General features: G+C 45.7%; 1 protein-coding gene across 7 annotated transcripts in view; it reads left to right on the top strand.

The window, feature by feature from the left end:
- The window catches only part of TLN2 (talin 2), a 419,393-nt gene that overhangs the window by 315,302 nt on the left and 78,677 nt on the right, over positions 1 to 25,414 (top strand). For all 7 annotated transcript variants that reach the window (XM_033107584.1, XM_033107586.1, XM_033107581.1 and 4 more), the window contains 8 exons: positions 1,496 to 1,618; positions 2,955 to 3,098; positions 4,752 to 4,913; positions 10,808 to 10,948; positions 11,403 to 11,584; positions 12,699 to 12,831; positions 15,212 to 15,313; positions 19,641 to 19,811. In XM_033107584.1, coding sequence (XP_032963475.1) covers positions 1,496 to 1,618; positions 2,955 to 3,098; positions 4,752 to 4,913; positions 10,808 to 10,948; positions 11,403 to 11,584; positions 12,699 to 12,831; positions 15,212 to 15,313; positions 19,641 to 19,811 — 1,158 coding nt within the window. The remainder of the gene's footprint in view (positions 1 to 1,495; positions 1,619 to 2,954; positions 3,099 to 4,751; positions 4,914 to 10,807; positions 10,949 to 11,402; positions 11,585 to 12,698; positions 12,832 to 15,211; positions 15,314 to 19,640; positions 19,812 to 25,414) is intronic.

Below are 25,414 nucleotides of genomic sequence, written 5' to 3'. Positions count from 1 at the left end.
AATATTGATGTTTTTGAGAATGCCTCAAAATCAGGTCCAAATGAAACGCAAGTGAGATAAATGGATATCGAGCAGTTGCAATTCGGCTTTGTACTTGGAGCACGAGTGCATGTTCGCGTCCATCACTTTGCATTAGCTTTGGGGAGACATCTGTATTGGTGATATCAGGAGGGCCCACTTTGGGCAAAGACTAGAGTTTGCTCTCTCCAGCATCCTTGATGGAATTATGGAATGTCTAAGAGGAGGATGCATATGTTTTACATACTTAGGGCTGAAGAAGGGTGCAGGGCTAGGGAGACGAAAATACTGCACATAAAAATACTCTCTAATTTCTTTGCTTTGCAATTCCTTAGGTAAACTGGATTGTTTTGTATAGCTAAGCAATTTTAGGGAATTTCTTTCTCTCCCCCATCCAGGATGGCTTACTGACAGATAAAGAGCTTCGCACTGGGTTCTAGACTTAGCAATCCCACAGTCTCTCCAAAGGGATGTGTTGAACAGCCTTCAGTTCCACCATCTGTGACCCTGGAAAGTAGAACCTTCTAGGTTCTTATGACACCCATACCCTGTTTCTCCAAAAATAAGACCTAGCAAGACAATCAGCTCTAATGCTTCTTTTGGAGAGAAAATTAATATAAGACCCGGTCTTATTTTACTATAAGACCGGGTATGATATAATATAATACCGGGTCTTATATAATATAATACCAGGTCCTATATAATATAAGACTGGGTCTTATATTAATTTTTGCTCCAAAAGATGCATTAGAGCTGATGGTCCAGCTAGGTCTTATTTTCGGGGAAACACGGTAGAAGATAGATCACCAGATAAGAGGCAGGTGTCCTGCCTCTGCCCATGACTTTCTCTGTGACCTTGTACGGATGCTTGACCTCTCTGGGTTGGATCCTAAATGCTAAAATCCCTTTAGCTGTTTGTTTAAAGACCTTGGAAGAAAGAATAGTCATATACCGACGATTTTCAAAATAAGAGGAAATACTTAGAAAAGTTAGGAAACACCCTCATTAGTGTTCAGATTATCTATTTGTATATACTTCCTAAAAGCATCTACATTTTGCTGTCGATAAGTAAATGAATAATATCAGGAAGAGTATATCTTTTGCTTTCTGGATATGACTTCATCTACAACTCAGTGGATATGTCTGAATTTTTATTCTGGGAACTAACAGTTACATTTCAGGCCATTCACCCATGGGATGCCCTGTATTGATTTTACTTTATTGATCTGAATATATTAACTCTATCTCCTTGAGATATAGATAACTTTTGGGTAAAAGGTTTACACTTTCATTATTCCTTTCTCTTTAGGCAACAAAAACGATATAAGTCTCTTGAATCTCTTCCTAATACAAGTAAAGGAAAATAATGGCAAATACTGTAAATTAAGTAGCCTTGAATGTTACAGTTGGAAGTGTAACCCCTTTACCTGTGGTGTGAAGGAATGCTGGTCAGAGAATATTGCTGGTTGTTTTGCAGGTTCTGGGCGAGTCGATGGCAGGGATTTCACAGAATGCCAAGACCGGGGACCTCCCTGCCTTTGGGGAGTGTGTGGGGATTGCGTCCAAGGCTCTCTGTGGGCTGACAGAGGCGGCAGCTCAGGTAAGGGGCTGGTTGGTCCTGCGGTGCTGCCTGTGTCAGGTGGTGGATTCTAAGAGTACTAGATCCCTGTGAGAGGCATAGGGGGGACTCCAACTTCAGCTCCTTATTCACCTTCTACCACAGAAACTATGGAAAAGGCAGTGGCTCCTGTGCTGGCTGGGCATTTACACAAAACATCAGCTAAGTTCCCCCCCACCGCCAGGAGCAGAGCAGCCTGGGAAGGACAGTGAGACACCCTGCTCAGTGCAGACCCAACACGAGGGTTCAGAGGCCAGCTGGCTTTTTTCTTTTTTAAGGTCATTGTTACAGATGAGTTGTTGGGGTTGAGGGGTGGAGGTGAGGAAACAGGCATTACATACTTCACATTCTTTCTGAGGTCTTAGAATTGTAAACATCTTAGTCATAATCTTTCTAGCATCAGCGGGAGAACAAATGAGATGCCATCATGCAGAGACATGATCAGGCATATCCCTTGCTCTTCTTCTACTGTCATGTGTATTTCCAATAATTATTGGGCTCCTGGGACTGAAGCTTCAAAAATGTCAACATTTGCCTTGAAGGATTTATCGTTTGAAAATGACTTTGAGCGTAGCAGATTTTACTAAAACCAAAGAAAAACATCCCTAGTTTGCGGGATGAAATTATCTAGCCTTCCTTATCCTGCCCCTCAAATCGCAGTGGAAATGAATTAAGGTGAACAGTCCTGCTCACAGATTCATTTTCTCCCTGTTATGGGGCTAACACACCCAGAGGGTTTAAAAAGAAGACCTCTCATAGACTCTTGTCCTCTTAGAGACCAAATGCTAACACTGCCTTTTCTTTTCCCCTGAGCCATCTTCCTCATTTGTCTTATTATTAGAAATATTGGCCTAAACAATAAGCATGTGTTGTTAGTCTCGTGTAGGGCAGGCTGCAGGGTTGGCTAACCCTGCAGCTCCCTGCCATCAGTCTGCACACACTTTCTTCTGCCTCTCCCACCTGCCGGCCGGAGAGCTTCATGCTGAGGCTGTAGTCATAATGGTTGCCAGAAGCAATCAAGGCTGCATCCATCCTTGTTTGTACCCCACAGAAAAGCTAATTGAGGCTTTCTTAAGAACAAGGAGGCTTTGCTCCCAGTTTGTTCCCAGAAGCCTACAGCAAACTCCGGCTGGTATGTCCCTGGCCCAAACTGGCATTCTCCTGTCCATCCCTAACCCCTTATTGACGAGATTACCTGACCGACTTGCAGTAAGGAGCCCCCAAGCATGGCTGCTGCATGTACACTACAGGACTGTTTCCCCCACAGGCGCATCTAGGAGCGCAGAACTTGAGCTGTGGTGTTCTCTTCTCTTTCCAGGCTGCATACCTTGTCGGAATCTCTGATCCAAACAGCCAGGCAGGCCACCAGGGCCTTGTGGACCCCATCCAATTTGCCAGGGCTAACCAGGCTATCCAGATGGCATGCCAGAACCTGGTGGATCCTGGCAGCAGCCCGTCACAGGTAACCATGGGGTGAGGATATGAGATCTGTAGGTGGGTTGTGGGAGAGTGTGAGAAATCAGTCAAGAATACTGTTCTTATAGAGCTTGCAAAGCCAGCTAAATGCAGCACTGTAGATAATGATTTGGGGGGCTATGGCAAAATGTGGTGAAAGTGGAAATGTGTAGGTGCTTTGAAATGGGATGTTGGCAGGCTGTAGGAGTAAACTAGTCACCATGAGATTCATCCGGAGTCTCATGATTCCATTCCGTGCAGGGCACACCTGCTGAGGGCTTGTTCTGTGCCCAGCACGAAGGGTCGGCGTGAGTACGACCTGGCCCCCTTGGCCTTTGGCTCGTAGGCTGTTGGATAAAGTTTGGAAGATACAGTGATGGGCTGTGATGACAGTGCCAGGGACGTGCAGAGGAAGGTGTGATGAATTTTCTGAGGGGGTGTCTGAAGTCACTTCACAGAAGTGGTGGCACTGGTCACTTCACAGAGATGATGGTTGTGCGCCAGGTTTCCAAGTCGGGTCAGAGTCCATAGTGCATTCAGGAGCCACAGACATGTTAGGACTAGACAGTATGTGACATTCCATGACTCTTCTAATACTCAAGTGGCCTTGAGTCCTGTTCACTTACTGAAGTAGTATGTGCTGAACAGAGCAGGAACTGGCCTGCGTGGGGTATCAGAGGCATGTCAGTCGTGCACCCTGGGACCAGCATTCTTGAGGCGGGAGAAGGAGCCAAGTAAAGGAGGCAATGCAGGGAAGATCTGGAGCTCTAGCAGTTCCCAGCTGGTTTGTAAGACGTTAGTGTACCCAAGATTCCTTACCTGTCCAATTAAGGCCAAAGGGGTGTCACCAGCCTCAGCAAAGTAGGTTCAAGGGAGCAGTCTGGTTTGCGAGGTAGAGCCAGGAAGATTCCGGAGCCGGACTCCTTCATAAGGTGCCTACAGCCCACTGTGGATGAGGCAGGAGCTTGTCACCCCCCTGATGTTTATTTCGCTCCTCTAGACCTGGACTCTCCAAAGTGGGCGCCACTGCCTGCCTGCCTGTGGCTATGTATCACACACTTAAAATGTAGCTGGTCCAAATTATGGTGGGCTGGCAGTGTAAAATACCCTCTGGATTTTGAAGACTTGATATGATAAGAAAAGATTGTAAAATCTCATTAATAATATTATTCGGTTGATTACATGGTGAAATATTTTGGATATATCAAGTTTAATAAAGTATATTATTTAAATTCATTTCACTTGTTTCTCTACTTATTTTAATATGGCTGCTAGAAAATTACATATGTGGTTCACACTGTGTTTCTGGTGGGTAGTGCTGGCCTCGACCCTGGACCACATACTTCCTCGCGGGGGTTCCAAAAGGATAGCTGACTGTATCTCCCTTCAGACTGTCTGGGAGCCCAGCCCCCTCCCACCACCATACCAGCTCTCCTTTCCTTTTCTCTGTTTATTCTCTCTTGTTTAATAATTCTTGCCTTCTCCTTTCTTGGAGAGATGTTGCGGGTGGCAGAGCTAGACTTTGATGTTGCAATTACACGGGCCCTGCACATGGGAATTGAAGAGGAATCCAGGGCTCGGGACCAGGGTGGACTCCTCTGAACTGGACCCCTCTGCACTGAAGCACGGGGTGCCCCCAACCCAGCTCCATGCCTTGTAGGTTCTGTCAGCCGCCACGATTGTCGCTAAGCACACCTCAGCCTTGTGTAACGCCTGCCGCATCGCCTCGTCCAAGACAGCCAACCCGGTAGCCAAGAGGCACTTTGTCCAGTCAGCCAAGGAGGTCGCCAACAGCACCGCCAACCTGGTGAAGACCATCAAGGTAGGTGTGTGGACAGAAGCCTTAGAAAGCCCTGTGACACCCACTGCAAAGGGGAGAGACGTAGACGGTGTGAGCTCTGCTCTCCTAAGACGTACGTCCAGTGAAATTGGACTCCTAATTCGGTCTCATGACTTAAGTCACAAAGGAGAAGTCCCTTTACTAATGGAGATAGTTATCATGAAAAACCAACAGCCTTGGTCGCTACTGATCTTCTAGATAGTAAGGCGGGGAGGGCTCCCCAAATTCTGTACATGAGAAGCTTAGGGACAGAAATCTGTTTGGAAAGGGTTGGGTAAGGGGCATCTCTTGGTACTATATTTGGGTAGCAAACACCCTCTGTTTACTTAAACTGTGGGCTTATGTGGGGTGTCTTAGAGGGGGCTGGTAGAGGGTCCGCCATTGTTGGTAGATCTGGACCAAGAGAGAAGGTAAAGGGAGGAGGGAATGGGAAATTATGGGGAAATTACTTAAAAAAAAAAATCCTATGGTATCTATTCCATTTATAGTTGTTTAAATGTTTAAAATGGAGCGTCAACTTTTTAAAATCGATCATTCCATGTGTATAACAAGTTCATCTTTGTGTGAGAGGCCACGGGCAGGTTGGGGGAGGTGGGAGCAGGGTGCCCTTTTGAGGAGGGAATTGCAATGGCTGGAATACAGCCCTTGTACGTAGGTGATAAGACCACAAACCCAGCCTGCCCTAAGCAGGACCACGCAGGTAGGAGGCAGCTGACCATGTGAGAAAACAGCCACAGGCAGAGTCCAGCATCCTCCTCCAACCCTCTAAAGGGGATTGTCATGGAGGCCAGCTACCAGTGCTGTGTAAACCCAGTGTGCAGGAGGGAGAGGCATTGGAGGCTTAACACTTTAAGGACTTTCATGTTCATTGACGTAGCACAGTCTGCTGGACACATCCTAGAGTAGTGAGACTTTCCCCCATTCACTCCAGAGCATCCGGCACTAGACACCTCATTTTCCTTTCACTACCCAAAGCCAGTTTAATCACAGGGAGACATTAGTCAACAGGCTGAACCAAGCAGAAGCAAAGGAGAGAGCACACCGCCCAGCAGCGGTTGGCGGCTTGTAGGTGACAGCCCGGGGCAGGTGCCCCAGCCAGCAGTTTCTTCTCTGTTTAAACAGTCTTTAAAAAAAAAAAAAAAAAAGCAACAAACAAAAATCTGCCTTTTGAAGACAATAATAATACAGGTTGAAAATGAATAAATGAAAGCCAGTGCCCAGGGCCCCTAGGATGCTGGTGGTAGCCCACCTTAATCACTTACTATCGTAAGTCCTAGTACTAGAAACTAATAAAGCTTCCATGTTTAGATGTTTAGCTTGTGCAAAGCCTGTTCCGAGTGTTTTGCATACATTACTCATTCAGTCCACACAACCACTGTGTGCTTGTCATTCCCCTTTTATGGACAGGACACTGACGCACAAGGAGGCAAAGTAACTTGCCCAAGGCGACCCAGCCAGGAAGCAACCCAGCTCTGCTCTTTCCACTCTCAATCCCGCTCTCACCCTTGGCCATGCTGTTCAAATCTTCTGCGTGGAGAAACTAATCCGTCTCACTCACCTGGGAAGACACCCCTTGATGTGTCTATAGTGCGTGTGTGCAAGGTTTGGGGGAGGAAGGGATGGAAAGACAGCAAGAGAAACGAAAGTCGTGACATCATAGTTGGTTGCTTGTATAATGAACGTATTTCAGTTAAACTTGGCCGTTGTCTGATCGTTACAAAACAGGCTATATTTAGATGGACCAAAGCAGAGAAAAAGGAAAGAAAGCATTCTTTAGAAATTCCTGGAAACCTTTTTCTGTCTCCTCCTTGGTTTTAAATCCTGACCTATCGCTGTTAAGATCTCATCTCCTTTTCAGATTCTCCTCAGTGTCAGACCCTCTTTTCAGTTCGCTGCAGCAAATGAGCGCTTATGATGGCCTAAACGGTAGGCCTGTGCAGAAACATCAGAGGAGGGATGCAGGGTGACTGTAATATGGAGAAGATGAAGGCCTCACCTCCCAGGAGAACCCCAGGAGACAGTAGCAATGGATGAAGAGCTGAAATGAACCTGTTGCCCCGCAACTTGCTAAAATGTGCTTGTTTTTCAGTTCCCATCAGATGGCAGGGTTTGCCGGTGGGCCGTGAGCTTTGTTTTTAATTTACTAATAGAAAAATGGTAAAGGTCATTTCACCGTAGCACACCGTGCTATCTACTGAATAGATTTCCTGTTTTAAGGAATGGTTAAGAATTCTGTCAACTAGCAAAACAAATGCATATTGAATTCCCTAATGGCTTAAGAGAGCTGCCTTCATAGCTGCATTTTGCTCTGAGTTTTGCACTTCTCAGTACTTTTTATTTCTTTTAACCATGAGGGTGTGCCCAAGCCTAACTCCCAGACGCCGCACCCTTACAATCACAAAGAAAAGAGGGGAAGTCAGTGGAGGGGCATTGGGGAGCAGGGAACAGATGGCCTCGCAGTGGGTTACCAGCACCCAAGCAGAATGTGTGCCTCCAAGAATCTCAAATCTCTCCTGACGACATTCTTTAAAATGCCAAAGCATGGCTCAGCAAGAATGAATATCTGCACTGTCCTCCCTGCCAGGGCCAGTTAGAAGTACACAGACCCCTAACCGTGGTTCCATGCCATCTTTCTGTGGTCACCACATATAACATTGCCTGCTTTTCTCTCTTCAGTCATCTCATTACCTAGTCTCAAATCAGATGTGTGGAATGGAATGTTATTTTAAATGTGCAGTCGCTCAGGTTTGGGTGCCAAGTAGAAATTGTGCAACAACTGCTTTTGTTTTTCTGAGAAATTGGAGTGTAGCAGAGGAGTTGAAGCTCAGAGTTTTGTGATTAAGCATTTCCAGGTACCCAAGAAACCAGCTCCAGCTCTCATTAATCAGCTTGATTTGGCTGTAAGTACACTTTCTTGGTCACCCTTATGTTTGAATTGGTAAAGCAGGTTTCTGAAGGAGAAAAACCTCTTGGGCGTCTCTTACTCCTTATTTGTGTTGCCTTTCTCTAAGGTCAGTAGGGACAGAAGGGAGGCAGAGGTCTTGGGTTCTGGTTTGAGGCGTAACCTTGCCACAGTGTGTCTCTTTCTAGTTGTTGGTTTTATCATCTGAAACATGGGGGACTTGGGGTTAAATGACATTTAAGGTCCCTCTAACTCCCAAAAGTCATGAGTCTTTGATTCTGGTACACATGCAAAAATTGTTTTTCCGGGCTCACTTTGAGATTTTGCTAAGCGAGAACTTTCAGAGGAGCTGGCCTGGGTTTTGGGAGTACCCTGTCCTTTTGGGGCCTGGGTGTTTAGTTAAGTGAATTTACCCTTTCGTCGTTATGGCTGCTATACGGACATTCTGTGACATGGAATGTCTACATGTAAACTGCCATGCCTGCTTAAAATTGCTCCAGTTGGGCAGATTTGAGTATTCCGTTTACTTGGGTGCCTCAGCCATGCCCAGAGTGGAAACAGCATTCAGAAGTGAAATAGTATCTGTGTAAATAATCCTTTCTGATGCTAAATGCTTCCTTTGGAGGAAATAGTGTTTCTTTTTTGAAAACGGAAAAAAAAAACAAAACAAAAACGGGGGCGGGGTGGTGGGTTATATAGCTTGGTAGTCTAGTCCTCATTATTGAATGTTTCGTCCTGAGAATAGTAATGGGCTACATGACAGGCGATTTTAGGGCCTGTGCTCAAAAGAAAAATCTTTCTTCATCGTGTTGGTGCAGTTTATGACACTTGCACAATTAGAAAACCCTTCCTTAGGATTTCCCTCAGGTAATCATCTTTTCATTTTGAATGAGTTCAGCTAAGGTTGGTGCTTCATCAGGTGCCTGCCTTCCTAATATGCAGAGAGGGTTGTAGAAGGTAGAAAGGGAGTAGGAAGAGTGTGGCGAGGTAAGAAGCAGGAGTGAGCTGCGCTAGGGGGACCTTGGCATCTTCCATTGAGCTAGAAGCCATCATTCCAGCCAGAGGGGGTGTGATTGGCCACTGGTGGTGCTGGACCCGAGTTCCTTTGATAGAAAAGTCCACTCCTGCCGTCTGCCGCCTCAGCGGTCTGCCTGCATGAGGACCACTCCTGTCAGGCCGCTGCTATGTGGCACTCACCCTGCTTCCCACTGTATTCCCAAATTGCTCTGACGCCTGGGAGGGCCTGACCTCCAGGAGTCCGTAATGTTAATAATGCAACAAGGTTAGGGTGCCGACTCCTCTCTACACAGCCAGTGCTGGCTCAGTGGATGTAACAGGCATCGATGTTTGTTGAGTACATGAGTGGCAATGAGAACTGAGCCCATATACGTGAGCAAGAAGAAGGAGGCACGTAGGGTTTCCTCTGGGCCTGGAAGAATGGCAGGGTCAGAGGTGTGCAGGTGGAGATCAGTGCCTGGGGGGGTCAGGCGGGGGAGGACATGTGCCGAGGCAAGCCACGCACAGTATTAGCGAAGACGGTGAATTAGCCGGGCTCATGGGAACTCCTCTGGAAATAGTAGCTTGGTGGATATGCCATTATTGTCCCAAGCTGCCAAAGCTTGATTGGAATGTCGTTGTTATTCAGAAATAGCCTTTAAACTGATCCTGCCTGCCTACTCTTGCCTTAATGGAAAACAGAAATGCCCCCGTCTCAGACCCAGTTTGTTGCATAATGCTGGTGCTGCTGGTGTTTTGCTCACTCATTTTCTAAATTGATATTTATATATTGCTTATAACAGTTAAATTAAAATTTTAATTAGTCATTTAACAAGGAAATTTACGTTCTTTTACAAACATAACTGCCTTCTTCAATGCAGCCCTTTGTTGGGAGACAGGAGTGCTGTGGCTGGGTCACAGGCTCCAGGTTCCAACAGTCTTACTCTTGAGGAGGTAGAGTCTGGGGTTGGGGAACCTTGAATCCAAGTGGAAATCCTTTCTGAGGCAGCCTGGCACATGGATCACAGGCTGCATTCCTGAATTTTCATCCATCCAGGCCATTAATCGACAATGTAACCAATCGTTCAATGCCCTCGTATTACCTGCTGCTAATTTAAAAAAGAGAAAAGCTACTGAAGTATAAAATACATAGATGAAAATCACACATCATATGTTTAGAGCTCAGTGGGTTTTCTCAAGCTGAACACACCTAGTTAACTATAGCCAGATCAAGAAACAACGTGGCAGCCCCAGAAGTCCCTGTGGAGCTCCTTCAGTCATACCCAGGCCAGAAGGTGGATTTACTGCTCACACGTTAACCTAGCTTCACCTGTTTCTGTACTTTGCACAAATGGAATCATACAGTGGTACCCTTTTGTGTCTGGCCTCTTGAACTAAATATTATGTTTGAGATTTGCCCATACTGTTGGGGGTAGTTCTAGCCTGTTTCTTCCCATAGGATTCCATTTTGCTCATTTCAAACGGTGGCTATAAAAGCCCTACTTACGTCTGTCATTCAGGCACATCCAGGTAAAACTTAGAAAGTGCTTCACGATGTTAAGTATTTTTATGGTTTGGGAGGGAATAGACTTAACTGGAGTACAAATGGAGGGGAAGAACCCAATGGTTACAGTGTCAAAAGTGGGGAAGAAAGTGGTGCAGCTACAAAGTTTGGCAACATGGCTCATAGAGAGTGAAGAGCCCTGTGCTATTAGAATCCATGTTTCTGCCTCATGTGCATGGGAAGATGATGGCCTGTGAGGTCAGCTGTCCCGTGAGCCACACGTTCTTATTATTAGTAACTGAGCCGTTCTGTTTGATGGCAGAGATCTCTCCGATTTGTTCTTATTACTTATGAATTCAACAAATATTTTGTATTCCCACTAACCTACCTTCTTTCACTGGGAGGTGATTACTGTGGCCCAGGAGTGATTTGTGCTTCTCAGTGGGGTGAAGTCTCTGTGTTTTCTCCCATCAGGCCCTGGATGGGGATTTCTCTGAAGACAACCGCAATAAGTGTCGCATCGCCACTGCACCCTTGATCGAAGCTGTGGAGAACCTGACAGCATTCGCATCCAACCCTGAGTTTGTCAGTGTTCCTGCTCAAATCAGCTCCGAGGTAGGGAGTCTTTGCAGCACAGGAAATAGTGGTGTCTTTGGCTGGTTTTGTGTGGCACCGAATGGGCATGAAACAGTTAAGAACTCCAAAAGCTCTCTCTGTCAATATGGAGGGCATTGTTATTGTTGTCGGTGATGATAGATGCACAGAGTTAACGAAACTCAATGTCTGCACATCTCTTAAGAAGTAATGCCTTAGCTTTATATGTTGAGAACAATCTCTATGCGTAGGTTTAAGGCTGATTCTTAGTATATGTCACACTGAAAAATGGTAACTAAGAACATGGCCCAAGTCCTCACCATCCAGGCCCTGTGGAGGCCAGCCTCTATGGTTCCCTATCCTCTGTTTCTCCTTTCAAAGGGCAGAGGTAGTGATTTGGTAAAGAAGAGGATTCTGCTGGGCCCATCTCAGTCACTCTGTGCACCCTGCTCTTGATCCTTCTCTTTGGTCCCAGGGCTCCCAGGCACAGGAACCAATCTTGGTCTCAGCCAAGACCATGCTGGAGAGCTCGTCGTACCTCATCCGCACTGCACGCTCGCTGGCCATCAACCCCAAAGACCCGCCCACCTGGTCTGTGCTAGCCGGACATTCCCACACTGTGTCTGACTCCATCAAGAGTCTCATCACATCTATCAGGTTAGTTTCTCCTCCAGAAATCGTTAGGGACCTGCATCTGCACAGGGCAGGTGGAGAATGAGCCCATCGGGAATTTTTATTTAATAGCAATGTGGTCAATCATTAACATCATCTTTTCCTTTATCTCTTTGGGATCAGTGGTAGCACTGGTCACCATAATAGATAATTTAAGCACTTACTATATGTCAATACTGTTCCAAGCATTTTACTTATAGTATCACATTTGATTATCACAACAACATTGTAAGGTAGATACTGCCATTGTCTCCATTTTACTGATGAGAGAATTGAGGCAGAAAGGATTAGGTAACATTCCCAAGGTCATTCCCAGGCCTGATGGCTCTAGTCCCAGTCTTTCTAAATATTGCACACACAGTGTCTATACCTAGGAGCTTATGCAGACAGTACCACTATCCATTTAGCAGAAGTTGGGGTTACTTTATTTTGCTAAAACAAAAAAGATGATTCTAGGTCCCACAGTAACGCTGGCCATCTCTGATCTCCTTGGTGATAACAGGAGCCTGAAAAAATATCCCTTAAGTAATTAAAACATTTCTGAAATTGACCAAAATTAATACTCCACAGCATGGAATGCATCCCTTTTCTTAGTTATATTTTGGTTTTCAATTGCTTTTAAGCTCAAGACCACAGTTAATTTTCTTCATGCCTTGAAAAGAAAAATCCACAAAATATTTTAACTCCTGCTATAACCCAGGACGTGGTGAATAGTATGCAATATGGAGAGCATGACATGGTTGCACTGGAAAGATCACCGACCATTTTTTTCTTTCTAAATAAGGATTCTCTGCTTAAGCCAGTGGATGGATAATCCAAGTCCAAGTTGTTTCATTTGCAGTTGTCTGGCATCAGCCCGAGTTGGATGGCAGCACCATATCCTTCTCACCAAAAATAAGTAGAGTTAGCACAAGTGTTAAATTAAGAAATGTACAGGCTGTACAGAGAGGCATTGCCAAGCAAGTGTCAGGGATTGACTCCTTCAACAAAGCTATCGAGTCAGGTAGAGAGTAGACAGGGGCTCCTGGCCACCAATGCAGAGTGGGTAGTGGGACTTGAGCCCAAGGAGCCTGTGTTTAACTCCCTCTGTCTCTTCCAGGGACAAGGCCCCTGGACAGAGAGAGTGTGACTATTCCATCGATGGCATCAACCGGTGCATCCGCGATATTGAGCAGGCCTCGCTGGCAGCTGTCAGCCAGAGTTTGGCCACGAGAGATGACATCTCTGTGGAGGTACACGGGGGCCCTGGGGCCAGCTTGGAACTCTCTGGAAGTGCTGAAGAATCTCAGCATCAAGCTTTGGGGGATGGGAGAATGGGCCCAACGTGCTTTTGATGATAGCGTTTCATCATTGAACCACCTTCCCCTGTGGAACTAACCTGGGAAGTTTTTGGAGGGGGTAGGGCAAATGCTGACTAGAGAACGGTGGTTTAGAGAAGAAACACATGAGTTGCCGGGGGGTGGAAAGTTCAAATGTGGCTGAAGTTTGAGGATAAATTAATGTCCGACGGAACATGTCAATAAGTAGGGATACCACATCCAGTTTAACACATCAGTAGAGCAGACCTAAGCATGTACATTCTGAACATTTCTCTGTTGTCATGTTTCATCAATGCACTTTTTGACGGACAGGCACATTTAGCATTAAACTGTGCATTTGGTCCATTCAGAGATGAAGGATTCTTCCCTAAGTTACTCAACATCTAGTATTTGGGGACCTTTTGCATTCTGTTATTAATTCAGAGCCACTTTGCTTTTTCTTGCCTGGTTTTCCAAAGCAGAGAATAGAATTTTCCTGCTTTGATCGTATGAGTTTTTTCTACTACCTGTCAAGCGGCCTCTGATGAATACTTTCTCTTTGTCGAAAGTGCCTAACACTCAGAAGCCGCTTAATAAATATGGATGGTCTGTTTACTGATGTTTCCCTTGCTGCCACTGAATTTATCAACAATGAGCTGTGGCCCCTGTCTCTAAGCAGTGAGCCCAGAGTTGGTGTTGCTTGTTTTTATTAATAGAGCTGTCTTTTATCTCAGCTTCATGCCACCACTGCCACCCCCACCTCCACCCCCGCCCCCATTTCCAAGAAAAGAAAGAAGGAATAAGCATCCTCATCTTGTGGAGAATGGTAGAATTATTGTTCACCTGTTATTAAAGTAGAACATGTCTACGGAAAAGGGTGTATATCATAGTGTGCAGCTTGATGAATTTTCACCAACTAAGCTCACCCTTTAGTCAGCACCTCATCAAGAAACAAACATGAACAGTGACTCAGAAGGCACCCATCCTTTTACCATCCCTCCCCAAGCATACCCTCTGTCTTAACCTCCTCCCTAGGAAGAAATCCTCCGTGTGCTCCCTACTTGCACTGTATTTCATTTAACAAGTCATCTGTGATAAGACAATTGCTAGAATATTCTTGTATTCTTGACTATAGTCACATTAGAAGTGGGAAGATAAGTAATTAGCTAAATAAGACCCTTGGAAATTTGGAGGTTTCTCTCCACCCACCTACATCTTTCTATCTCTGTCTCTTTTTCCTTTTTTACCCAGGATTTTGTTTTCACGTTTTCCTGTTAGGCTGCTCCCCTCACTGACTAAACTCGTCTCAAAGCTCCCAGCCCACATGCAGCATTGTTCAGTGGGAAAGTAGCAAAGGCCCGAGTCTCAGTTCTGATGAGCAGTACATTGTTACTTCGTCGGGAATCAGACCAATCCATGCTGGTGTGTGCAGACCTAACATGTCCAGTATTGTGATGTATTAAATCCTGACTCTATCAAAAGTGGAACTCCTGTGAGGATTCCTACACAAAGATCTGATCTTTCCCACGCCTCACTAACAGTCTCCACCTTTGCGTTCCCCACCCCCTCACACTCCAGCATCACCTAGATACCTTGCCCTGACTCTTTATAGCATGAGTTCAATTCTTTGGGATAGAGAGCTTAAACTGTCTCTCAAACCTGAGAAGAAATGCCTCAAGGACGCCATTTGCAATAACTGTGTCCACATCACCAAAGACAATAAACTCAGAGCCTGAACTGATGAGCTCAGGGAGCCTCTCACCCGGCATTTTCACAGTGTGGTGTTTGGGAAACAGTCCTGTTTTCAGAGCCCTGATCTCATTTTTACAGGTTCCTCCTCTCACCATTCCCCTTAAAGGAGTTCTTAGTTCTGAGGACACAACGACCCGATGTTCCCCTCAGACCCTACCGTTGGTTCTCTCCATTTGGACAAAATTGTCTTCCCTTCTTGGAAAGGCATGGCTGTTCCACATTTCCAATAATTATGCTGAATATCCCAAAGTAAAGATGCCTTTGTCACTGTAGCATCCTTTGTCACTGTGGTTGGGGGAGTAAGAAGCCAGTAGTAATAATGTTCCTTGGGCCTGCCTTGTGTCACTCACAGTGCAGCTGGATTGGGGGAGGGGTCCTAGCCCAGGGGAGCTGAGAGCCCCCAGGAAGGCACCAGGTAGGACAGCAGCTTGATGGCATACCCAGGCGTTTTGATGTCCATTTCTTGTAGCCTCCCGTGTCTTTCACTCAGGCCTTTCTAAATCAGTGTGCCTACGTGGGGAACCATGGTGGGGTGAACTTGACAGCTCTCTGTCCTTATCAGGCCCTGCAGGAGCAGCTGACTTCCGTGGTCCAGGAAATCGGGCACCTTATCGATCCCATCGCCACAGCGGCTCGGGGAGAAGCAGCTCAGCTAGGACATAAGGTAATGAACCTCGAGGGAATCCTGCTGAGCGTACACATGAGAGAGGTGGAGGGAGAGGTCTGGATTGGTCTGTGTTATCGTGCCCCAAATCCTGGTGCCAGGTACTGTGCCTGGGTCAGTCTTGGCTTAAATGATGAGAAACAGTATTCAACCTCCCTCTAGCATCTTCTCCAAAAATGACCACCTCAGGATCTGTTTGCACCTGACATTGAGACGAAAACTGCAGGTAAGCTTCCTGAGTGGGGTCAGACTTTTCAGAAAAGGCGTCATTTACAGTCATCTCTTGCTCTTGACCATCGCTGAGATAAGCCAGAGGGTGAAGTTGACATTCCTACGCTAACGTCTGCCACCTTTTGTCCCTGGCCTCATTCTGGTGTGTTTTAGGGGTACACTGTCCTCCCATGGCTCCTACTATAGTGTCTATTTTCACAAATGAGAAAGCAGACTTGCACATTTCACTCTGGACAACTAAAGCCTCCCTATGTGGTCCCCCCAAGAGGACACCTTCCACTCAAAATTTGTGCCCACATTGTTTTAAGTGCTGAATAATGTTTTGCCTGTTTGGGGTTTGTTTTGCAAATCCTTCAAGCATAGTTGGCTTGTCGAGCAGCCCGTGCCTCAGCAGAGAGAGGGAAGAAATTGGATTTTTAAAAACCTTTGGGGTTTCCTAGCAGTTATCAGTGAGCCATCAGTATCGATGTGCATATCAAGAAATCCAGGAGCCAGAATCTTCTCTGCAGGTATTGATTTTAGAAAATCAATATTCTTGCTTTTTTTAAATTACAGAACAGCTTAAGGGCCTACTAAGCTTCCTGCTGGTGTTCTAAGGAGAGGTTTTGGAGATTTAAAATGGTCAGCTTCTCTGCCTTTTCAAGTGTGGTGAACTTCATTTCTCAACTGAGTTCCTTTATAATCAGAAAGGGGCTTGTCCACCTTTGTGGAGAGGTTTGCGAGGGTGGGGGGACTGGCCTGGAGGCTGCAGCCTCTGCCCGTGTGTGTGCTGGGGGAGAAACGGAGTTTGGCAGAGAAGTCAGACTTTGTTTTTGCAGCTACTTTTCATTCCTGTAGGAATTGCATCTAAGAAAATATTCCCAGACTTCCAAGGCAGCACCCTTGTCCTTGCAGATGTGTTGCTAATACAGGATATTAATTCCTATGGCGGTGGGTGGCATCAAAAGAAAAATAGTGTATCTGCATCATTTGAGTTATACATTTACTCTTGACCCTTTGGCTAAACCAGTCGGAATTTCTCAAAGGGATCCTGGACAAGGGCAGCCCAGGGGCCCTCTATCTGGAGGAGTCGGGGACGGGGTGCTTTATTACAGCTCTCAGGTTGGGGCTCGGCTCAGCGTCAGCATCACCTGGGAGTGCTAAGTGCAAACTCTCTGGCCCCACCTGTATTAGTTTCCCACAGCTGCTATAACAAATCACTATAAACTGAGTGGCTTAAAACAACAGAAATTGAATCTCTCACAGTTCTGGAGGCCGGAAGTCCAAAATCAAGGTGTGGACCTGGCCATGCTCTTTCTGGAGGCTCTGAAGGAGGACCTGTTCTTTGCCTCTTCCAGCACCTGGTGGCTTTCGGCATTCCCTGACGTTCCTTGACTGTATCATGCCAATCCCTGCCTCTGTGGTCACAGTGTCTCCTGCTTTTCTGTCTTTCCTTCTTCTGACTCTTACAAGGATACTCGTTACCAGGTTTAGCCCCCTACCCCAAATAACCCAGGATGGTCTCATCTTAAGCTCCTTTGATGCATCTACAAAGACCCTTTTTCCCAGGAAGATCACATTCACAAGTTCCTGGGATTTGGACATGGACATATGTTAGGGGGGGCTACCGTTCCACCCACTCTGTCACCTTGGGCCTACGGAATCAACAACGTGCACGAAATCCTCAAAATTCTCTGCTATTTTAACATCTGTGCTAATCCAGCTGAGGATGTTTCCCGTTTTGTCATGTCTCTCAAGAACAGAAACTGTTCACTCCCTACATACAGGAAAAAGCCTTTCAAAATCCTTTGCCCACAATATGTGAAGGATAATGACCTAGCACTTACTGAGTGCCTACAGCACGGCAGCCATTGTGCTAAGTGCTTTTATGTCACTAATTTAATCCTCCTTACAATCTTAATGAGTTTAGTGCTACTATTAATCCCCACTTCACAGAGAAGGAACCAGAAGCTTAGTAATAGGAGGCAATTGGCCTAGGGTTTCCCAATAAGGAATTGTCAGGGAGGATTCATATCCAGCGGCTTTGAAACTAGTGCGTACTCCATCACTCAGCCACACTACCTCCATGAGGAAGTCGAGCGCCAGTGGAGTTTAATTATTCTCAGCACGCAGCAACCCTTGACGGTTTACAGTTGCATTGATGAAATGTACATTTAAAATAATAAAACGCATCTGGAAAACATTTACGATCCTAACGCACTAAGCATTTTGACTCCATTCGTACACAGAGGACCCATCCTGAGCCTGGACCCCTGCTGACCCAGTGTACTGTTCCCTTTGGTGGCGACACCAGTGCCCTACCTGGGGAAGAGGATGAGATCCCATGTAAACATGGAGGGCTGCCATCTGGGGTTGTGCGGGCTGGTTCCTACGCAAAGGTGTTTAAGGCCGGGAGTGGGCCGAAATCCAGCTACATCGTGTGCTTGGCATCTGGAGTGTCTGCCCAGAAGAGGGGAAGCCTCTTTAGAATTTATACAAAGCACCATAAGGGTCAGCAGCAGCCCTGCTCACGTGCTTTGAAAACTGTATGTCAGTTGACTAGCCTCAGAGATAAACAAGTAAAAGTATATTCATTGCTAGCTGATAGTCTTGCCTCACCGTAAGCTTCAATGAGCTTTAATATTTTAGACACCCCCCCCACCTCGTCCCAACTACCACCCTCCCAAACCCCCACCCCCTGCTTTGTTTCTGACCCAGCGACTGCCACGGTTCATGTGAAATGGCCTTGCTACCTACGTCCCCATCACGTTCTCCCTCCGTGTGATGGGAAGAAGCACTAAGGGAACTGTTGCCTAAATGTTAGAGCTTAAATACACTTGATGGGAATAATCAAGCAATTAGTAATTGTCACACAAAATGAGGAGTTGAACAGAAAACTGTAATCAGTGTCATTGGGTTTTATCTGAGTGTGAATAGATTAGGATACCTGAAGGAAAGACAGCAAAATGTTAAGTAAGTGTGATATTCTGGATGCTAGGTAGATGGGTACTGCTGTATTTTTCTCGGACATTAAAGTGTTTCACAAAGCTACAAATACCACACAATAGACTTCTAAAATCCGATATTACAACTCAGCAGAACTGGAATAAAAATGCAAAGTAGCAGACAGTCCAGCATCGGTCAAGAACCTGGGCTGTGGAGTGGAGCGCCTGGTTCCTGACTCAGCACCACTTCTCGGCTGCATGAGGCTGAGTGGGTTGTTGCACCCATCTAAACCTAGGGTGCTTCATTTGTATCTACCTCATACAGTTGTCGTGGAGACTAGATGAGAAAATGCACGGCAAACATTTAGCAGAAAGCCCGGCTTACGGGATGCACCCAATAAATGGGACATGAGTCAGCCAGCTGGTGAGCTTTGGTGAGCATATATGTGCCGTCTGTAGTGCTGCCCTACTGGAGACTGGCCTCTGCAGGAACAGTGGTTAGCTGTCGTGATAGGTTTTTTTGTTTTCCTAGGTTGGGCTAATCATAAACAGAACATCTAGGCTGAGGTGAAATCATTTTTGCTTTTATTCCAAATCCAGTTTGGTCAAAATGCTCAGGACAGAGGGCAGTTAAATTAGCTTCCTAGAAACTTCTAGGGTACTGTTCTTCTCAGGCTTCTTTTCTCATCTGTCCTCCTTCCCAGCCCCTCTCCTATCCCCCTTCCTGCCAAGTTGGTAAGGTGCCCCTTGTGAAGTAAGAATTTGTGAGTTTGTAAGGTGCTCTCAAAAGCTTTGCTATTTGGGAAATTAAAATTTGTAAAATTCTCACTCCTAACTCTGGATCTCAGATTGGATTTCTTGGCACTTCTGCCGTGATGAAAGACGAGACAAAGAGCTCCCCAGAGGAAGTAAACCCAAGCAAGTTGGTTAATCAGCAAGTACTTTCAAAAGGAAAGTTGAGCAACGAATAAGGTCCACGGATCTAATATATAAGATGGCGACTCTAATTCATGACACTGGATTGTATAATAGAAAAACACAAGCAGAAATAAAGTTCAGCATATCTGCCTGTCCCTGTATGTCGTCCCATCCCATTCTTGTCCCACCAATGGGGCCCCTAAAGGAAATACCTGTATTTACATGATGCTTCTGTGGCTGTTTTGTCTTTGAAGGTGACACAGCTCGCAAGTTACTTTGAGCCCTTGATCTTGGCTGCAGTTGGTGTCGCCTCCAAGATTCTGGACCATCAGCAGCAGATGACAGTGCTGGACCAGACCAAGACGCTCGCAGAGTCTGCCCTGCAGATGTTGTATGCAGCCAAAGAAGGTGGAGGGAACCCCAAGGTACAGTTCAGGCTGCCGAGGACTCACTAGGACCACTGAGAAGCCATCGCACATCTCTCTGTATTGCGTCCCTCCAGGGAAAACACCTCCAATTCCTAGTTGGTGACATTTGATTTCCCACTCAGATGTGGGAAATAATCCTCTATTGGCCTTCCCAGGAATCTTTAAGAGGGAAAAGCAACAAATTCACATAATTAATGCATATTTATAAGTTGTTTTTTCCATGAAAGAATGTGTAGGCAAGCGTCCTTAGGGAAGAAAAACACATTATGTGGTTATTATGGGAATAAAAACTGTAATGTCTGCCGGCACCTGCTCAGTGTTGACACCCAGCTTGCACAAAGCACAGCTCTGTTGTTTTCCAGTGAATGTTGTTTCCATTCCTGGGACTCAAGGTCAAAGTGAAAGGTGGTGCAAGGTCACCCATGGCATGTGTTGCTATTGCCTTGGGGGCAGTAGTTTAATATGAAAATCTTCCTTACCAATTTGCAAGTGGAACATTTCTTCAGCCAATTGTGTCACCCAGCTACTGTAAGCAGCCAAAGATGACAACAGCATGTCATTTTCTCTCAGGGATGATATTTGCATCAGAGTGATTGTTTTACTTGTGAAACCATTATGCGCCTTAAGTTTCCTCAAGGTTCTGGTCCCTGGAGAGGAGGGTGGGGCTCCTCCTGCTAGTTGTCCCTTCTGGCAGCTGCCCCTTATGATCAATCTGATCTTAATGGGTCTTCACCTAAGCAGACTAACCTGAGGGGATCGCTGACTGGAAACGCTTGTGTAGGATCCTTACATAAAAGCTAGAGGAATGCATATATGTGTATGTATTTTTTCATGTTCTGTTACAGCTGTAAGGTTTTCAAATTGGTAGCATGGGACAGTAGAGAAGACTCTGGATTTAAGAGAATCGCAAAATAGTGGTCTCAGAGCTACCATGTTTCCCTGAAAATAAGATCTAGCCAGACAATCATCTCTAAGGCGTCTTTTGGAGCAAAAATTAATATAAGACCCGGTTAATATAATATAATATAATATAATATAATATAATATAATACAATACAATACCGGGTCTTATATCAATTTTTGCTCCAAAAGACACCTTAGAGATGATTGTCTGGCTAGATCTTATTTTCAGGCAAACTCAGTAACAGTTATTGAGTGTCGTCACCTGTTATCCCTTATATCCTCTTCTGACTTAATCTTTATGAATATTCTATGAGGCAAGAAGGTTATAGATGTGGAAACAGAAGCTGAGAGTGCTTATGTAAGTTGTCTTGAGATGATAGGAGAGGTTGATGCAGAGTCAGGACCAACCCCACGCCCTGTGGAAAACACAGGCCAACTCAGCGCAAAGCAAGCACTAAAGAGGGGTCCAGGAAAACTGCAGGGAAGAGGGGACATGTTTGGTTGGTCTCAAAAAAGGAAATTACGTGGTGCATAAGAGTGGCTAGGTGCATACTGGGAAGAGGGACCAGCATGTACAAGGCACAGATAGGGTTTTAAAAGAATTCTGTATCTTCAGAAAGTAGCACGCAATCTGGTGTATGTGGAACATGCAGAGTGTGGGGACAGGGGTTGGAGGATAGACTGGGCAGTACTGTCACAGGTCTCCTCTTCCGTGCTAAGGAATTTGGGTTTTATTGTAAGCAGAGGGGAAGGACGCAACCCAGCAGTAGTTTAGGAAAGCCATTCTGGTAGCAGCATGAATAAAGTCTTAGACTTGCATTTTCTATGCTACGTTTTTCATCCATGTAACATATCTGACAACTATTAAGAGCCTAATTCTGGGAGTGCTAAAAATGTTAAGAGCCGGCCACTGCCCTCCAGCTGTTCTGAGTCTTCTGAAAAAAAAATAAGTCCAGTTGCTGAAGTGGTTGGGTAGAGCAGCAAGAGCAGGAGTGCCCTTTTGACTGTGGTCAATTGGTGATAGGTGCCCCAGACCCGGGCCAGCCCCCTCTGCATCCTCCCCAACCTGGAAGAGCCGGGACTTGCCTTCAGGACCTATTCTGCCTTGTCTTTTCTCGGGGGCTGTTAAAACAGCCACATGGCTTCACTCCTACCTAAGAGGGTTTCATTCCCAGGAGAATAATTCGAAATAGGAATTTTCTGGATCTTTAAGATACTACCACATCTGCTTGGACTGCAAATTGAGAGCTCCTTGTGGAATTCTGTTTTATACCAAGAGACCCTTGTGTTTGACAGCATTTGTAGTATAAGCCTTCCAGTGACATCCTCTGCTTAGAAATGGTGGCTGGAGACCACCAGAGTGGAAGTTTTCAGAGAATGATCATTTGGTGTCAATGAAGCATTTGGTGATGAACTTAGCTGTGTGTGAGTGAAGGCAAGACAGGTGTTTATGTCTATCTCCTCACTGATGTCATTCAACCTGCACTCTGTCTGCAAACCCTGACAGGCTTGTCACAAAGGACATCTGGGATGCTACAAGTTGTCCTTGGGGCCCTCTCCTAGGAGGCCTGCTGCACAGACTTAATCACCCTGGGTGCCATTCTTTCGGCAGATATTCAATAGGTGCTATTTGCTATGTGTTAGGTGATGTATGTATGTGTATATGTAGTATGTGTTAGATGTCATGTGTCCCTGTTTGCAGAGGAAATGTGGTTAAAATGTAGTTTAATGGTTATCAGTAGCTTTGATTTGGTGAAAAATAACTCCTGCTTTGGGGTCTGACATAATTGGATTCAAATCCCAGCTCTGCCTCTTGCGAGCAAATTACTTCATGTCTTTGTTTCCTCCTCTACACAATAGAGTTAATGAATGTCTCTCTAGGGTAGTTGTAGAGATTAAATATATAGATGATGTATTATAGAATTGTATACTTGAAACCTATTTAATTTTACTACCCATTGTCACCCCCAATAAATTCAATTTAAAAAAAAAAAAAACTTTAAAAAAATGAGATAAAGCGCCTGACACAGTAGGTGTTTAAAAAAAAAAAGTGGCTGCCCATTAACACCAGAGCCTGGGGTGTTAATGAATCATGTGATTACAAGGCCTTGCTGTGTAACCTCACCCTCACCCCACTGCGCCCCTTCTCCATGCATTCTCCAGCCCCCAGAGCTCCCTTCTGCATTCCGCTCCCCTGCAGGGCCCCACTACTGCTGCCTGCAGCACTTAGCAAATACACCGCCTGTCCACTGGGGGGCAGTTTTAATTACTTGTGTTTTCCCCTCTACCAAAGTTGAGATCTGCCCCCTGTAGCCTTCTCCCATTTTCCAAACTCCTGTGATGTCTATGCCTGCTACCTTGGGCTTTGTAGTTAAAACGCTGTAATGAAGAGGTCAGGTTCCCTTGGAAGTAGACTTCAGACGTTTCCAAAAAAGGACAGAGTCTGATTTTTCTTCTGTGTTGTGCCGCGAGGAACAGTAACAAGGGGTCCCTCCAGAACCTAAAATAACAAGCTCACTGTTGGGCCTGCTGACTCCACTTAACAGATTGCTGTTGGTTATTTAAGCATGCCTTAGTTGACAGCCCACTTGGTCTGTGGGTGTCTGAAACCAGTGTGCTCAGCTGGCCCGGGTATGTGATTTTACACTAGGCTATGTGATCAAGAGGTTTGCCACGGGAGTTACAGGAACCATTCCTGGGTGAGGAGTAATCAGAGGAGGCTTCACAGAAGAGGGTGGCTCTCAGCTGACCATTTAAGGAACTGTAAAACTTAAACATGTGGAGCGAAGGAGAACAGGCCTTCTAGAGGATTCCTCAGCACAAGTAGACGGGAAGGTAGTGCATTTCTGGGACAGCAAAGAACAAGGATGTGTTTTTGTAGTTTGGGTGCCTCAGTGTGGAGAGAGTGCCTTTACGTTTTCTAGGGAGTTTAAAGAACAGTTTCATGATTTACTGCTGCGCCTCCAAAATGTGCTTCTGACACTTTCCTGAGGCCATCTGGGAGAGCAGATACTTGGCAAGCAAATTTCACCTCTTTTCCCAAATGTGTACTTTGTTTTAATATGAATGTACAGATTTGCTGGCAATTTTTTAAATTTATTTTTTTTTAATTTTATTAAAGTATAACTAGCATACAATATTATATTAGTTTCAGGTATATATCATAGTTATTCAACATTTATATACCTAAAAAAGTGACCGCTATGTTAAGTCCAGCAGCCAGCTGATACCATACCATGCTATCACAATATTATTGACTGTACTCCAATAGTCATCTCATTCTAAGTGAGATTTAGAGAAAGCCACACCTTCCATCTTTTTTATAAATCAGAATGTATTTGTATGAGACACTCTCTCTAAAGGGTTATGCACAGGGGATGTCATTTTTCAGAATTCCATCATCAAAATAAAACAATCTGCACATCTCTGTGTCATGAAACCAGTAATCAGCCTAAATTACCAGTTTACTCCATTGCCTTCCTACCACAGTCACCTCGAGGGTAACCATCTATGATCTGAATAGTTCCCATCTCCTCACATGTCCTATTTGAAGAACGCTTCTGGATTCCCACAGCTTCTCGATCTTGCAGACTGGGCCAGTTTCTATGGCTCACATAGCCTTTTCTTAGAATTCTGTAATTACTCGAGAGAGAGCATTTACCATCTCTCACTGGCTTCCTTACCATCTCATCTATCAAAGTAAAGATGCAACTTTGGGGGCCTTTTGGAAGGGTCGTCTCCTCCTGAGGAGGGTCAGGGCAGCCATGGCCGCTGCCTGGGTAAACCCAATGCCTGGGTACAGTGTAATTCTGACACTGAGTACCGGCCATGAGGTCAGATTTCCCAGCTTAAGGGCACAGGCCCCCACTAGAGTGCCCTGAATTCACACACCAGTCACAAGCTCCACGGTTTTCAGGCCACTCTCACTCTGAGCAACTGGCTACAAGTTCAGGAGTTCTCACTACACCTAAGGTTCCATAATTTGCTGGAATGACTCACGGAACTCAGGAAATTGCTCTACTTAGAAATACAGTTTTATTTTAAAGGACACAAACCAGCCAAAAGAAGAGACCCAGAGGATGAGGGCTGGGAGGGGATCCCAAACACGAAACTTTCATGTCCTCAGGACGTGTCACCCTCCCAGCATATTGATGTGCAGCACCAGTCAGAAAAGCTCACTCCAGCTTCACTGTCCAGAGTTTTTATTGGGATTCCATTATGGAGGCTTGGCGGATTGAATTCAGTCATAGGACCGATGATATAACCTCCAGTTCCCTCATCTCCCCCAGAGGTCAGAGGTCAGAGCTCAAAACCCCAACCCTCTAATCACCTGATTGGTCTTTCCAGTGTGAGCAGCCCCTGTCCCGAAACGACCTGGGGACCACCATGAATCACCTCGTTAGCGTGAACTGATGTGTGGTCCGAGGGCCCACAGTGAATAAGAGAGCCTCCGGTCCCTTGGGAAGTGCTAAGAGCTTGCTTAGAGGCTCCCCCAGAGTCACCTGGGGCAAAGACCAGCCAAAATTTACTATTCCACCCTGAGTGCAGTTCCAGGGCCTCGTCTGATAGCATGCTACTAGAAATTGGAAGACGTATGCAGGCTGGGCCGTGCGGTGCTCCAAGGAGCAAATTTTGGCACTGGGAACTGGCAACAAGTTCATAGGCAAATGTGGAGCCCTCGGTCGCGGATAGACCTG

The sequence above is a fragment of the Rhinolophus ferrumequinum genome, chromosome 6 (genome assembly GCF_004115265.2).
Source record: "Rhinolophus ferrumequinum isolate MPI-CBG mRhiFer1 chromosome 6, mRhiFer1_v1.p, whole genome shotgun sequence".
Lineage (NCBI taxonomy): Eukaryota > Metazoa > Chordata > Mammalia > Chiroptera > Rhinolophidae > Rhinolophus > Rhinolophus ferrumequinum.
This window is presented reverse-complemented; position numbering and strand designations above follow the sequence as displayed.